Genomic DNA, 13,086 nt, shown 5'->3' on the forward strand with positions numbered 1-13,086 from the left:
TCCAGTTGCCCTTCTGGACCCAGCGAGGCCGTGGACATTCTCTGAGCTGGAGGAGCCCTGCAAAGAGAGGTCAAGGTTGTGGAGTGTCCCCAGCGAATGGAGCACACCTGGAGACCAAGTTTTGGTTGCCTTCCATCATTTCAGCCTGCTTCCACCAGAGATTCCAGGAGGGAGAGAGAGAGGAAGGGGGAAGGGAAAGGGTCCTAGAAAAAGAACTGCTGGGAGGGAACCATGAAACGTGGTGAGGGATGGAGAATGAGCGAGGGAGCGTGTGAGAGAGGAGGAGGAGGGCGGGGAGAGACAAGAGGGAAAGGCTGCGGCCTTCGACAGGAGAGAATGCGTGTTCAAGTAGGTGAGGCCTAGCGGCTGTGTGCATCGTCACCCACTCCTGGAAATTCCTCCGCAGGCTGGTGGGAACCATCTATGGAGGCACTGAATGGAGCCAGAACTCCGACGAGAGGAACTGTAAGCGTGTGCACACTGTGGCTGAACTATCTCCCCTTCTCTTGACCGAGGGTTGCCACTGAGAAGTCCTCAGACTGCACAGCTGTTTTCAGACCCTAAGAAACAGTGTAAAGAAATAGTGCCAGGATGGGGGCAGCTTGATGGATAGCAGGAAGAGCCAGGGGTATTTCTTCTCCTGCTCTCATTACGGTGAGACTTCTCCTGTCAGAGATGCATTCTGGGAGATTGGTCTTGAAGGGATTCTGCAGTCATATGATTTCCTCCCGGCCGGGCCAACGTGAGACCCAGAGCAAGGTGTGCTCTGTGACCCCGAGTCCTCTCACGGGTAAACCACCCACCACGCTGAGGTCCAGACGCTGAGGGGAAACCTCTGCATAGGGCTGGGGCCCTGTCCGATGCCCAGTGGGGACCTGGTAACATTTTGTAGAATGAATGAATGAAGTAGTTATGTTTTGTCTTTTCCCCTTCCCACATCTTATCTCCACCCGCAACTGGCTTAGTTTAGGCCAGTGGTCGGCAAACCGCAGCTCGCGAGCCACATGCGGCTCTTTGACCCCTTGAGTGTGGCTCTTCCACAAAATACCATGGCCTGGGCAAGTCTATTTTGAAGAAGTGGCGTTAGAAGAAGTTTAAGTTTAAAAAATGTGGCTCTCAAAAGAAATTTCAATCGTTGTACTGTTGATATTTGGCTCTGTTGACTAATGAGTTTGCCGACCACTGGTTTAGGCTTTCTTTCAAATCTGATGAAAGAAGTTAAGAGGAACCATTAGGCAAGGGATGATTTGGGTGGCCCAGGCCCAGGAAGCAGCCGTCCCCAGCCCAGTTTAAGGGCCCTGAGACGTTTGTAGTTATGTTGGTTCTTGACTTTGTCCAGAGCTATCGATGGGGACTCTCCTGGCTCAGGGTGAGAGAGGGCAGAGAACTCCCTTCTGATCAGAGAGGTCTGCAGGAGTGGCTGCATCCCGAGGTGTCTCCAGCCCCTGACAAGCAGGTGACATGACCCCCTTTGAGGAATTCTGAGCATCTTTGCATCTTCCTAATGAATTCCAAACTAACCAATCAGAGAACAAAATACAGCCTGGGAAGTAAGGGAGAAGGGAGTGAGAATGTCTCCTCAAGGATTTTCTCCCTGGGACCAAAGTATTTACATTCAGATTTGCATATGATTTGCATATAATTTGTGTCTGGCTACAAAGCCTGTCTGTTGTTCAGATAATGTTTAAGCTAAAGTTGATTTCCAGAATGTCCACCCCTCCCCCTTTCCTTACTCTACCTACTCAGACGTGGGGTGGAGGTGTCAGGGTGTCAGGACTGTCAGGGGACAAAGTTAGTCCTGCCCCACCCCCACCCCCCAGCCTGGTCACATGCTCTCTGTCAGCAATGCTGCCAGCTAGTATGCATTTTATTATCACCGCAATTGAAACCAGGACAGGGCTGCTTGGAAAGCTGGGAGCAATAAAGGGGAGAGTTATCCAGATAAGTTAAAAAAAAAAAAAAAAAAGGTCAAGTCTGGGAAAATTATTAATGATATGAGCTAACATTTATAAAAGTGCCTGCAATGTGCCAGACGTGGTTTTCGGTGCTTTCTATGTATTATGTCTCTAATCATCCTAACAGCCCTATGAGGTGAGTACCACTGTTACTTCCATTTTATAGATGAATAAACTGAGGCACACAGAGGGTCAATAACTTGCCTAAGATCATGCAGCTTGAAAAGAGAGGGAGCCAGGACTCGAACGGGTCCTCAGACTCCAGCACTGTGGTTTCACTAGCCTGCTAGGCTGCGACTAGAACAGGGAGGCATAGCCCTGGCCAGCTCTTAACTGGAGGCTGCAGGGATGGCCGCTCTGGCCACGGGAGGGTTGGGGACAAGATGTGTGGACATCCAGGGGCTCAGGAGATGGAAGGAGGTTGTAGGGCCCCCAGCCGTCAGCACCAATGAGCTGTAACCCTTCTGGTGTTTTCCGAAGCCACCCATGTTCACTCTTACTTTTGACAGAGAACTCCCTTCGGGGCAAGAACTGGTCTGAGCCTGAGACAGTGAGAAATCCCTGGTCAGTGGCCCGGAGTGAGAGGGTGGCTGGCCAGACAATGGCAGGGCTGAGTCACCCTCCCTACAGTCAACAACTCCAGGAATCCATGTTATCAGGCTTTGAATGACCACAGGGAGAGTGTTACCACAAAGGGAAAGGAAAGCAAGGAGCCGCTGCTGTGTGGCTGGGTGGCAATAACTCCACCTCTCTGTTCAGTCCCACTCTTCCTTTTCAGTCTGGATCTGAAACGCACGCGTTCCTCTGGTGTCCCGTCCTTGCTTGCTTACTTTTTATGTTGTCTGTCGGGGTGTGGTCAGCTTCTGCCGCATGAGAAGCGGCCGGCAGCAGCTGGGAAGTGCTGGGGACTGTGGCTGAAAACAAACCTCGCCAGAGCGGAGCGGGGAAACATAATTAATGAAAGATGGTGGCGCAGCCCCGTTAGCATTGGCTGAGGCCTGTGAGAAACTTCCAGGAGCCCGGCTTGTTGTCGAGGAGAGGGTGTTGTCATCTGAATTGATTTGCATGACAATGGGCCGGCCCCTCATTATGCACAGAGATGCTAATGGGCACCAGCCAGCGTGCATTTCCATGGGAAAAGGATCTTCCTTTGAGGAGGCAACCTCTCCTCCCCCTCTCCCCCTCCCCTCCTCCTTCCCATCCTCTACCTCCCCTCTCTCCAGCCCCCTCCCCCACCCCTCCCCTCCTCTCCCTCCTCCCTTCTCCCTTTCCCCATCCTCCTGCCTCTGTGCCTCTTCCTCTGCCCTCCTCCTCCCCCTGCTCCCGCCCTCTCTTCCTCCTGCCCTCCGCCTCCTAGTCACAGTGGAGAGCTCTGTCCCTCACCTTGGGGAGCAAAGGGGGTTTGCGGGGGGGGGGGGGGGGGAAGGAGGTGTGATGTGTATAATTGAAAACAAATGGGCCCCCAGTCCTGCCAGCCTCGTGGTAATGGGGTGTTGACACTAGGGGAGAAGCCCGGTGGGAGCAGGTGGGACCGCAGACACCGAGGTGCAGGGTGGGAGTGGGGACCGGACGTTGGCATGGACGTTACCTCTGGGAGCGAGCTGTTCTCTGGTAGCTTTGCCACCGCGCTCCCTGGAAGAAGGGGGCACCACGTAGCCTGCTCAGCCTTGCCGCCCTCACTCGCTCCGGGAGGCTGCAGCATTCAAGGGGAGGGTTTGGAGCCAGATCATCTGGGTTCAAATGCCATCTCCTCTGTGTACCAGCCATACCAGCTGTCAGACTTTGGCTCTGTGACTTAACTCTGTGTTGCCCAGTGTCCTCTGGGGTAAAGCTGGGAGCCCAGTGCCTCCCAAGAGGCTCAGTGCTTAGAAGCCACCTGGCAGCTGCTAAATGTTAGGTCCTCACCCTTCCACGCAGGGCCTCCATGGTCTCCGTGTCCCTTTATAACATAAGCCGGGGGGTCTTTTAGCCGGTTAGGTGACTGATTGTCCTGACAGTCCCACCCCCACCTGCCTCGGCCGTCCCCCACACTACCTCCACGGAGGGCGCGGGCTTGGTGGGACGGGCTGGCTCGCCAGCAGAGTGCCCTTGGGAAGGAACTGTCTCTGATTTGTCACGTTGTATCCCGTAGGTCAGCTGAGGACCCGACTCATCGGACTGTGGTTGCTGCAAGTTCCAGAAAGCTTATCTCAATGTACCTCCCGGGATGGAGTGCTGGCCTTCCCCCGGAACGAGATTCCATTGCCCGAGTGACATGACGGCGCCTAGCGCTGATCCAAAGCTGCTTCCCTCTGCACCAGTGTCCCCGAGGAGGGGACACAGGCCGTCTCGCTGATGGAGCGCCCGACCCACCCACTGGCTTGGAGAATGAGTCGTGGGCCCTTCGGCGGCATTTCTCACCCCTTCTGCTGTGAAGACACAGAGAGAAGACCGCCTTCCACAGACCGGGCACTGGCTGTCACTACACTGCATGCAGAATCTGCGGAGCCTTGGTCTCGGCCGTCCCAGCCCCCAGAACTATGAGAAATAAACTCCTGCTCTTTCTAAGCCACCCAGTGCATGGCATTTTGTTATGTCAGCCCAAACGGAGTAAGACAGTGTCCATCAGCAGTCCCAGTCCTGGCAGGGCGAATCAGATCCAAGGATAGGGACCAGATGGGCAAGAACCCTGAAGTTTCATATTGCCCCAATTACAGTCACAGCAGTGACCACACACACACACACACACACACACACACACAACTGGTAGGCATTGAGTTACAAATTTGAATGAAATATCTTCTTAGAAGACTCCCTCTCAGGTAAGAAAACAGATTATCTGATTGTTGCAATAAATGCTAGAAAAGAGGTGATTCAAGGTGCTCTGGGCATAGACAGGGTTGACCCAGCTGAGCGGGGAAGGCTTCCGGAGGAGATGACTCACAGGGCACGGGGATGAGGAGGAGTTACCCAGGTGAAAGGTCAGGAGATCGGCAATGAGCCACAGCTGTGAGAAGCAGCAAGGAGTGACAATCAGTACGGTCCCGCTTTCACCTAAGGAAGCAAAGCAAGCAGAGCAAGGTGCGGTGAGAGGGGAGGCTGCTCAGAGTGGAGAGAGGCTTTCCAGCTGGTCAAAGAGATTAGGCTTTCCTCCGTAAACACGGGGCACTCTCGAAATGCTCTCCCACAGAAGATGGGTACCGTCAGGCTCGTTCCTAAATGATCAGTCCTTAGGCAAGAGTACTACTCCCAGTTCTAATTGTCACAAAAGGGGATGGCTTCATGAAGGAGGTAACATTTGAGATGAGCATTGAAATCCAGGTAGAATTTGAACATGCAGAGACAGGGGAAAGGTATTTCAGATGGAGGGAGGAATATAAGCAAAAAACAAACAAACAACAAAAACAAAACCCCCCAAGAGATTTGGGTAAAAGAAGGAGGAGGAGGAGGAGGAGGAGGAGGAGAGAGGATAGGTCATTCAATGTGAACGTTGGGTAGAGTGGTTAAAGGGGGAAATAATGCGAAAATCAAGTCAACAATGTAAATGTTGTCAAGGTCATGGAAGGCTAACTTGGTTGTCTTTTATTTGCATTAGTCCCCTGCCATTTGGCTCATGAAGTCCTCTGAGCAGTAATCAGTCCGGCCCCGTCCGTCCCTTGGGACACACAGCCTTTGCCCTTGGCATCCTTCCTCGTGGTGGTTGGAGACGGTGCCTCTCGTCTGAGTCGGCGGCCAGGCTCCCGGCGCCAAGGGTGAGAGCCTCGCTCTGTGCACCGATACTTCCTTCTGCTTCACTACAAGAAGGGTCTGTAGACTGAGGCCCATGCTGGCGTCCCCAGCCACTGACAGGCTCATTCCGCTGTTTGCGCCAGGTCAGTAGTCACCTGCATGTAAAGTTAGTTCCGGGGATGGAGAGAGCACACTGGTTAACAAATGTCTGGGTTGGTATGTTGTAGGAGTTACTTGCATAACGACTCCAATAAAACCATTTGGGTAAAAAGCAACTGGTGGCTACAGTGACTGACTTATAGGATCTTTCGCACAACACTTCCTTCTCATGGCTGGCGCATCGCCCCCATTTTGGACTTCTTCCCGCCTCCATAGCTTTAGTGAGATTCTAGTTCTGAGACCCAAGGAGACTTTGTAAGCCTTCCTTAATGTAAAGGAGTTTGGACATGAACTTGAATGGCTATTGAGCTGATTTTCCAGCTGACAGGAGATGGTTAATTGCACGCTGTCTGCAGGAGTCTTAAAAATCTGTCTGGCCACGTTAATAGTGGCTTGAAATTTACAACTTGAGACCACTGGGGGTGATAAAGAATCCAGGGTCCCCACAACTCAGGGTAACAACCCCTTCGGTGAAAACGAAAGCCCAGTGGGCAGGTCTCGCAGCCCTATAAACAGAGATGATCAAAGGCACACATGGTCCAACGTCAGCGCCTCTGATGGGACTCTGTGCTCTCCTTCTGGGACGGCGTCTGCTTGTTCCCCAGCAAATGCGGTCCGTGGAGAGCAGGACTCACATCTGGGGGCGGGGAGGGGCCTGCTGGTACGCTATAGGGACGGAAACGCTGCATCATTTTTAGAGACCAGCTTTCCCCCCGATATGGGATTTTATTCCAACACCTGAAAAGGAAGACGGGCAACTTACCCCAAGTGGATGATCTTTTCTCTCCCTCGACTCCTGTGTCGAAAATGCAGGGGTGACGCTTATGGATGGAAGACACCCAATCTGTCTCCCAGAAAGAGTGTGGGAACGTTTTCCAGAGTTCATGTGGGATATCCTGTCGAGGGATACAGTCCAGCGAAACCACTGGGAGAGAGGACAGGGTCAGCAGTGGTGTGAGCGGCTCCCTCTCTGTCCAGAAACTTGGAGTCCTCAGTGGTCCTCCGCTGTTCCTTGCCCTCTGGCCCCGGTTCAGCGCTCAGCTGGCCCGACTCTCAGTGTCTTATTGGTTCTTCTCACTGTTGCCCTTTCACCCGAATCCCTGGAAAGTGGGGCTAACGGGCCCTACCCACCTCACGGGGTCATCAGGAGGACCCAGTAAGACAGGTGCCCAGCATGAGGTGCTAAATAGAAGTTCCACAAACCACAGCACCCTACTTCTCATTCTTGCCCGTCCAGGACACACACGCAAGGGGCGATGGGGATTTCCTTTGAGAGCTGGAGTTCATGGGTTCTTCCGCCTCTTAGTCCACATATCGGCAACTTGTTCACGGTTCACACCATGCATGGTATTTTCCCAGTTAAAAAGAAAAGCGTAAGTGCCATCGTAGTAAAGAAACTGTGGGTGCTTTATTGCACCCTACAGATAGCAAAGTTGCTCAGGGGGAAGCGCTGTATCCATTGTGGATAGTGGTTATCTGGACTCAGCGGATGAGGAAAATGCATTGGCTGTGTCCACGCTTCGTGAGCTGAGCCAGTCCCATCCCATTGTTCACCAATCACGCCATCTTCTCAACAAACAGGCATACCATCTACTTGAATTCAGTTGAGCAACCCCCTTCCCTGCCTCCCTGGAGAATACACTTCTCCCTGCAGGGAGTGGAGTTACCCAAAGTCATCAGCAGTGGCCCTGTGAGACCCAAGGTCGTGGTGGTGCAGAAGCCACGCCTTCCAGAGGCTGCTGCTGGTCAGGGGCTGGGCACAGCAAGGGTGCCTGGCTCAGAGAGCTATACTCTCGGGAGACCTGGCATTCCTGGGAAGGCTGACTTTGGCTGGAGAATTCCCATGTGGTCTTGCCCAGCGCTCTATGATGCTTTTCTCTCTCCTCCATCAGGGTCAGACTTGTCTTGTGGTCTGACAGGGCTCCCAGCTTTTCCAGCTCCCTCCCTGTTTTCCCTCACACAGGCATTTCCTCTCATAAAGCCCTTGCAATTTCATCCCATCCCAGCATCTGCCTCTCCGAAGACCCGGGCTAATACATTGTGGGGTTTTGCTTGTTGTTTTTTATTTGTTTTTGTTAGTTTGTTTTTGTGTTCCTATCTGCAAGCTCCAGGGTGCCAAGCCGGAAAGATCCTTGCTGGACTCTCCCTCCATGGAGGGAGGGAAATTCCAGGGTTCCCTGCATGGCCTCCCTTGGAACCAAACCCTGAGGTGCCCTGATTTCTTCCTCGAATGGCAGGCGGCAGAGCAGCTGCAGGCTTGGCAGTGAGCTGTGCTGGTTTCTAGGAGAGTAAATACATTTTGCTTCTTTGATGACAGACCTAGACTAGACATTGTCTGGAAAGGGGGTTACAACCCTGCCTCAGCTACTTCGGAGCTGGGACCTGAGGCTTGGCAGGTGAACATAAGGGAGCTCGTCTATAAAGTGGAGATCATAGTACCCATCTCATTCTATGAGAAGCTATTCAGTATCTTCCCTCCCTTTCTCCTTCCCTCTATTCCTCCTTTCTTCTCGACCTTCCTTCCATTTTTCCTTTCTTCCTCCCTCCCTTCCTCCATTCCTTCTTTCTTTCCTTCCTCCCTCCCTTCCCTCCTTCCCTCTATTCTTTCTTCCTTTCACTGATATTTATTGAGGGCTCACTATGTTCCTCTGTGAGAGTGGAACACTGTGTTACCTGCTAAGTGTGATGGGTGACACCTAATAAAAGAATAAGGCCCAACACTAGCCATCTAGAAGCTTGAGAGCTATGGCTGTAGAAGAGACAACCCCACTTAAAACAGCTGTGAACCGTCAAGGTAAAATACAAGTAAACACCTGGGCGTTATCTAGGTAGCACGGGGAACAGGCCTGGGCTACACCAGCTCGAGCGACTCCCTTAAGGTCTTAGGAGAAGAGGATTTAAGTCTTCAGAGTTTAATTAGGAGAGAGAGTAAGAGTATGTCCCAGACCAAGACTCATGTGAACACAGACCCACGGCAATGGTTCCCCACCAGGGCCCTTGTAGAGACGTTTGGGGTTGTCACAGCTGGAGTGGGTGCTGTTGCCATGGCGTGCTCAGAGGCCAGGGATGCTGCTGAACCCCTCTGTATAATACATACACAGGACAGCCCCCTCCCAGGAGCATGTCAACTGTGCTGAGGTGGAGAAACCCTGGTCTACAGGGTGATGTGCGATGGGCGTGGGATGGATGATCCAGGGAGAAGGTTGGAGATGGGCCCATTGGGGAGCGGTGAAGAGCGGGGCTGGAAAAAGAACCGCAGGTGTTGCTTGGCTCAGAGCGGTGTTTAGGATCCGGCGCTGTAGGTTCTTGGACAATCTAGAAACACAAGCAAATTGCGGCTCCTGGAAACGCTGGTGGCAGGAGAAGGAGGGCGAGAGCTGCACCCACATCAGCATGAGCTGCAGCAGCTCTTCCTAGGCGGCGGTGATGGAGACTCAGGCTGGACAGAGCCCCCGGGACCTGAAGACTCACTCCTGCCACATTCTGAAGACAACAAAGTCATCAAAAGACCGGGGTGGGGACCTCGGTGTGCCGGCATTCTTTGAGACCGAGCTTTGTCCTTGGGGCCTCAGGGACGCTGCCTGGCTTATAGGATGCCATTCTCGTTAGGAGAGACACTAGTCTGCGCCATCTTAGGGGGAAACATGTTCTTTTAACAAGTTTCTAACTTTTCTTAAGCGTGACGGGACCACCTCTCTTAGGTGCTCTAGACACGAGTGAGTTAGAACTGTGGGCTTCAACCACTAAGCCGGATCTATCATCTATCTATCTATCTATCTATCTATTTATATCTTTTAATGGAGAATATTCTTTTTTTTATTTTTATTGTTGAAAGTACTACATATGTCCCCTTTTTTCTCCCATTGACCCCTTCTAGACCGCCCCACCCCCCACCCCAGGCCTGTGTCCATGGGTTATGCATAAATGCATACAAGTTCTTTGGTTGATCTCTTCCCACCCACCTCCACCTTCCCTCTGAGTGTTTTATTTATTTATATTTAAATAGGAAAGTTTAAGTAAAAACAAAAACAAGACAGAAGTTCTCCTGGGAAGAAAGCCTGTTGTTCCATCGAGAGGGTTTGGTTCCTGTGTGGATGCTCCTCTCACCACGCTGTTCTGAGGAGGGCCCCATCCCGAGGACCCCACCTCCGCCCGCGCCCCAGGCTGCCTCTCCTTTCAGGTCCCGGGGTGCGGAGGGGCGGGCCACGGTCACTCGGGTTCCGGTCTCCACTGTCCTCCAGGACTCTGCGGTGGCCTGGGGTGGGGTGTGTGTGCACGCGTGCATGTGTGAGCTTGGCTTCTGGGAACAGGGAAAAGGGCAGAGAGAAACAGATGGGTCCCCCGAGACTCCCCTTGGCCTGCAAACTGAAAGGCGGAGAAAATCGTAATAAAACACGGAAACAGCTGTGGCAGGACAGCAGCAGCGTGGGGGGCGGGTCCCGGCCCCAGGGGGCTTGCAGTCTGTCAAGATTCTGCTCCGAGGAGGCGGGTGGGTATCACCCAAAACAGTGTCCGCAGCCTGGGGGGTGCCCACACCCTGGGTCGCCAGATCCACCCTCCGCCCTGCAGCCCCTCCTCACTCTCCAAGCCGGACTGTAAAATGGAGATTGAATTTATCTCTTACGACATTAGAGAAGATTTGCAAACAGGAGCCCTCTCTGCGGCTGGTCGTTCACTGTGTGATGTGGTTGCTCTTTCTTCAACCTCATGTCAATCCCCCAACTTCGTTTAAACCTGGTTTTTGTCCGGGTTTCGGCACCAAAGTCAACAGCAGGTTTGCACAATGTATGTTTTTGTCGACGATGGGCCAGGATGATACCCTGACTAGGCAGAAAAGACATGTCTTTAGTCATAATCATTGGCTCCATTTCAAAAGCGATGGGACTCTGTCTCCAGGGACTTTTGGGCTGGGCAGCTCTGAGAAATTCAGAGTGCAAATGTGGCAACTTGGGGGAAGAGCATAGATTTCGTATCAGCGTGGACAGAAATTTGCCACCCCTCCCCACACCATCAAGAGTGAGTGCTAATTACAGTTTCAGTTACATCACTGAAGCTGTGCTAGGGTACCACCTTGCCATGTCGGGTAACCTAAATGCTATTCAAATGGAAGATGGCTCTACGAATCAGGGTGTTGATGTTTTTGGTTTTGTTTTTTGTGTGTTTTATTTGGGGGGGGGGTAATCAATTTATTTATTAAGTAATCTTTTATTTCTCGTGAGATATTTAAAAGCAATACACATTCAGATGATGCATTTTAGAAGCTAGGAAACTCCTGACTATCAACTCTTCATTCACCTAATTCTTTTGACTGTATTGAATCCAGAAACATAGCCCTCCATGATTTATTAAGATTACTTGTTTAATGTGGGTCTCTCCCTACCAGGTGTGGGGTCCCGCCGTACCACTAGCTTCTAGCATTGAGCCTGTCAGCTGGTAGACCAGAAGACGCTGATGATTCTGACCTCTTGAGTGACGTGACTGAATGGACCAGAGCAAGCCAGTTCTTTCCCCACTCTGTGCCCACGGGGACCGTTTTGATGAATAGCTATGGGTGCTGGCCTCTAGCTGGACCCCTGAGTTTCATTTGGTCTCAGGTCCATTGATCAGCTACTGCTCCTGGCTGATTTCTGATACTCGGTTGGCTCACATGACTCTCCTGCCATCTTAATGTTGCCGTCTGGCATGAGGTGCAGGCCTGGTTAGCTCAGTAGTAAACCACTTGCATTATGACTGAATCAAAATGAGCAGAGGGCACAGGTAAAATCTGGATGAAGGAGAGTGTTGGTGAGAATAGGGGGTCAAGGGCATCGGGGAGACTTAAAAACGCCATATTATGATTTTTTCAGATCCCAGGAAACAGCTGCAGGTGGAGAATGGGATGGATTTCAAGAATTCTCCATGGAGGCAGGGGTTCAGACGGGGGCCAGCTGGGTGATGAAATCCACTCAGAGGTCAGATGTGTGCTCATGTTCACCGGAGGCTTCAGAAATTTCAGGGACTTTCAAAACTGGCTCCGGAGAGAGGCAGATCTGTTGACTGAGGAGCGGGGCTAATTGATGCATGGCCATTCTGAGACGCAGCGGCCTCAAGAGTGAGGGGAAATGGGGCCCCAGGCTCCTTCCTTTACCACTGTTTTGGGGAACCCTACAAGAGAAGTGCCTCTCCCCCACCCCCTCAGAACGCAGAGAGATGAAGGACACTCAGAATGGGACAAATCTTACCCCATTGAGGGGCTTTAAGCTCTAAAGTGCGGAAGCCCCACAGATGGATCTGCATGGATTTGGGTTGGCTCTCCACAGGTCAGAGAATGTCGGGTAATTTGAATAAGCACCACGTAGAAGCTCAGATGTTTATTTGGGCTCTGACATTTCCCTCCACGATCCTGCCTTCCTCCACCTCCCAGGCTGCCTGGAAGGCGCGGAGAGCTCACATTAGACACTCCTGCCTCCCCGGCCCTCTCTGTCTCCAGCTGGACCTGGGGGACCAGTCCAATCGGCTTCCTCGCGGCGCTTGGCACGCCCTTCACGGGCCTAGCTGTATTCATACAGCGCCGAGACAGCTGCAAAAATGAAAAGTCATAAGAAAAATGGATATCCAAGCTCTTCCCATCCCAAGAAAGGAAATAAACATCTGGGCTCCAGAAGAGTGCAGGGGGCCGTCAGATCTGATGTCACATTAATTCGATAATGCAAACCACTCTGCAAGGGAATTACCCAGGGCGTGGGGGAAGAGGGGTCATTGGAAATGCAAATTAAAAGCATGAGATAGCATTTCACACCCGCAAAAATAGGTGTCAAATTTTGAAAACCTGACAACAAATGTTGGTATCGGTGGAGAGAAGCCGGAACTCGCCTACATGGCTGGCTCGTGGGAGTGTAACATGATTTATGCACTGAAATGGTTTGGGAGTTTCTTACAAGGTCGAGCATTTATCTCTTCTGTGACCCGGCAATAACGTTTCTAGGCATTTACCCAAGAGAGATTTATATCAGCTTTATTTACAACAGTCCCAAACTAGAAAAAAAAAAATCCAAGTGTCCATCAGCAGGGACATGAAGGGACACACTGTTGGATGTTTATCCGAGGAGATAATACTCAGCAAGGGCAAATAATGAACTACCGATGCGTCAACGCAACACCGACGATTTTGTTGAAATTACGCTGAGAAAAGGAGTTAGATAGAAAGATTGCATAGTTCCACTGGCGTGAAGTTGAAGAACAAGCAAACCTAACGTGTGGCGATGGAAATCAGGCCGGTGGTTGT

The 13,086-nt window shown here is 51.9% G+C and overlaps 1 protein-coding gene across 4 annotated transcripts in view; it reads left to right on the plus strand.

The window, feature by feature from the left end:
- LOC307115241 (uncharacterized protein) overlaps positions 1 to 5,797 on the plus strand; it is a 310,667-nt gene extending 304,870 nt beyond the window's left edge. For 3 of the 4 annotated variants that reach the window (XM_079798374.1, XM_079798377.1, XM_079798375.1), the window contains 2 exons: positions 4,087 to 4,756; positions 5,530 to 5,797. In XM_079798374.1, the coding sequence (XP_079654500.1) occupies positions 4,087 to 4,213 (127 nt within the window). In that variant the 3' untranslated portion in view covers positions 4,214 to 4,756; positions 5,530 to 5,797. Of the gene's footprint in view, positions 1 to 4,086; positions 4,819 to 5,529 lie in introns of those variants that run through there. The other variant, XR_013815092.1, reaches the window with a different exon arrangement.
- Positions 5,798 to 13,086: the final 7,289 nt, after the last annotated feature.

Source organism: Cnephaeus nilssonii (genome assembly GCF_951640355.1).
Source record: "Cnephaeus nilssonii genome assembly, chromosome: 19".
In the NCBI taxonomy this organism is placed as follows: domain Eukaryota; kingdom Metazoa; phylum Chordata; class Mammalia; order Chiroptera; family Vespertilionidae; genus Cnephaeus; species Cnephaeus nilssonii.